The sequence below is a fragment of the Morone saxatilis genome, unplaced genomic scaffold (genome assembly GCF_004916995.1).
Source record: "Morone saxatilis isolate NCDOM2014 unplaced genomic scaffold, NCSU_SB_2.0 Contig17, whole genome shotgun sequence".
NCBI lineage: Eukaryota > Metazoa > Chordata > Actinopteri > Moronidae > Morone > Morone saxatilis.
The window spans coordinates 24,493,008-24,496,247 of record NW_023339729.1 but is presented as its reverse complement, the minus strand read 5'-3'; the positions used below and the strand labels follow the sequence as shown (position 1 = coordinate 24,496,247).

The window sequence follows — 3,240 nt, the reverse complement described above, 5'->3', positions numbered from 1 at the left end:
CCCCTCCCTGGAGCAGATTCATGGCTGAGTGGAAACATATTCATAATTTGAATTCAGAGTGAACATACAAAACAGGAAGGCACTTGTTAGCCGGAGCTCTGTGTTGTGATTGGACGACGGAGCGACTCGCCACGAGGCCTCCTGGTTTCTCTGCATTCCTGAAGCCCTGTGGAATATTCCTGCATTCCTCTTCGCTTTCTCTCTCTGCTTCTGCTTTTACAAGACGTCTCCTGTTTCTGTCATTGTTCCCGTCGGCTGCTCCTCGTTGTCGTGGTTTTAAAGGAAATAAGAGAAGAAGAACTACGTCTTTATTAGTGCCGAACAGCAGCTGCTCTGCCTGGTTAAAAGTCAGATAATGTATGAGTTAAGTGCTGAAACAATTAGTCGATTGAATACAATATGTATTATTAGATTACTTTAATCATAACTCATTTATAAAGCGAAAAACAATCTTAATAGTTTCTGCTTCATTTCTTAAATGTGAGAATATGCAGCTTTTCTGTTTTTATATCATTTAAGTTGAATATCTTTTGGTTTTGGATGGGAAAAAACATTTTACAGACCAAACAAACCATTAAATCAATTAAAAAGAGATAATTCGCAGATTAATCAGTTATGGGAATAATAGTAAGTTGCAGCACTAAATGTGTTAGCACATATTTTAATACTAATAATAGTGATTTTTAGACAGATTTCCGTCCCTGGCAGTATAATATTAGAATTAATAGTCGAAACTTGCAGTCGTTAATTCATCACAGTAGATAATTAGTAGAAATATTTATTGTCAGTAGCAGAGACCATATTTAAAAACTCCTTTTGTGGTGCATTCAGGAACACTCCAACACCCAGGAATCGAGAGTAGTTTGTAGAGAATCAAACTCGGATGAAAACAAAGATTAATTATTAGTCGCTGATTTAACAATAAGGTTGCTGTTTCTCAGGTCCTTGAATGCACCAGCAGTGTGAGACAGTAACACCAAAATGAGCTCAGAAATCATAAAGAGGGATCATTTTCCTTCTCGATTAATACTGAAAGTCATTTGACAGTTTAATCGACAGTGAAAATAATCCTTATTTAAGATTTCTGGTCTATAAAAATGTTAGAAAATAGTGGGAAAAGTTTTTCCTAAAACCTAAAATTACAGAAACAAGAAAATATTCACATTTAAGAAGCTGGAATCAGAGAGTTTTGTCTGATCAATCAATTAACCTGTTGTGAGTTTGCTTTATGGATGCTGTAACGTGTGTGTGTGTGTGTNNCCCTCCTCCTCCGCCGCCGTACCGCGCCAGCAGCTCTGCGACCTCCGAGCCCCACAGCCGAGTGGGCAAACCTCCTCCGCCACCCTCCTCTTCCTCCGTCTCATCCTCCTCCTCCCGAACCCCCGCTGGACCCCCGCCGCCGCCCCCGCCCGTCCGGAACGGCCACTCCTCCATCTCCTCCTCCAAGTCCATCATAGGTGAGTCGGGACCGGCATCGCCTTGTTCCCCCTCCCCGTTCATGATGTCACCGTTTACCTTTGACCAGGACCTCTGGGTGGTTGATTGCACGGGATTTACTCCTGCAGTTTCCAGGGGTTTACGGCCAAGTTAGATTGTTTATTGTCACAGTAACCAATAAACTACCAGCTGACATCGTGTGCTGGATCTGAGATCACATGAAAACTAGTCAACGAGTGAGAAGAGAAGTCGAAATAGTTCGTTAAAATCACAGAATTAAGCCTCGAAAACGAGTTAAATTACTTCCAGTTATACATCGAAGAGCCACTAGAAGCATTGGATTAGTAAACTGGATTTATATGCCTTCATCCATGCGGAGGGTGTGACAGTGGTTCCCAACCTGAGGGTCGGGACCCCCACTAGGGGTCGCCAAAGCTTCATAAGGGGTTGTAAGATTTTCTTGATTTTAAGGGGTGTTAGAAAACATAAAGAATACAAACAGTAGGCCTTTATCTCAGCACGGTCTGATAGAACAACAGTGTCGGGGAGAAGAAAACACTTAATTTGTCCCAAAAAAAGAAGCTTAATAATTAAAAAATACATAATTGTATAAAATAAAGATCCTAAACAGGAAATAATCGGCTCAAAATGCATCCAAATCTCTCGTTTTACACAAACTTAGTGCAGTTAGAGTTCACTGTTTGGGTTTATTGTGCAGTTTTAAATATAGTATAAATATGTCACTTGATCAGAGGTTGTTAGTTTATTCAGGTCAAGCTTCAAAAACACAGGATCCTACATCTCCCACAATGCAACTCTCTTCTTTTAAACCCCACACCTTCAGTTTGTGACGGAGAGTTTATGTTTAATACATTAGGAGGCAGAAATACAGTTTAATTTAATTTAATATCCCAGAATATCTGAGATACTGTGTGTGCTCTCATGCAGCCAGACCTCTTTTCCACTCTTCAGCACTTTGCACGTGCCACAACTAAAACCTGGCAGAACTTGTAGAGAAAAAAGACCCTGAATCCCCCGTAGTTCTTTAAAATGAAGGGTTGGGAAGCTGTTGACTCCTGACGTTTTAGTTCTCTACTAACCACTAAGTTTTCTTTTTAAATGTACCATTTATTCTGCTTATTCTACACTTCACGTGTGTAGAGTTATTCCTCCGATCGACCTCCGCTGTGTGTTGTAATCCTCGGTCGAGGAGCTGTTAACGATGTTTTGTTTCTGATCTTGTCGGGCGATGGTGATGAATGACCGTCGATAGTGAAATATTCCTCTGCAGCCATGCAAATGGTTTCCTGTTGTACTGGAACAAATCAGGAAGACGAGGAACCGGTTCCTTGATAACTGTCTGAAAACACACACACACACACACACACACACACACACACACACACACACACACACACACACAACACACACACACACACGAAGAAGGACTTTATTTAGGTTGTTTAAAGGGCTTTTCCATCACGTTCGCTATCAGCTTATTGTATAAAGCGTTGAATAACTAAATAACCAAGACTTTATTGTGAAGAATTTACAGGGAGTTTAAATGTGTTTATCACCATAATGGAGCTTAATTAGCTGCTTTTCTTAAAAATGTATTCATCTTAGTCTCTCACCGATCGGCTCTCTCTGCCTTAATGTCCCGTGACTTTGTAAAGAGCCTCCGTTCCTTACTGTTAATCAGAGTGGATGTAAAGCCCTTTAATTAAAAACTCAGTTCACTGTTTAAATCAAAAGACTGAAATGTTTACACCTTCTGACTGCAGTATAACACATTAACATCAG

At 40.5% G+C, this 3,240-nt stretch overlaps 1 protein-coding gene across 1 annotated transcript in view; it reads left to right on the top strand.

Annotated features, from left to right (window-relative positions):
* Positions 1-2,800, top strand: part of wipf2a (WAS/WASL interacting protein family, member 2a) — a gene marked incomplete at its 5' end in the record, with an annotated part of 6,802 nt that extends 4,002 nt beyond the window's left edge. Inside the window, 1 exon segment of the mRNA XM_035660113.1 lies at positions 1,221-2,800. Coding sequence (XP_035516006.1) covers positions 1,221-1,591 — 371 coding nt within the window.
* Between the last annotated feature and the right edge of the window lie 440 nt (positions 2,801-3,240).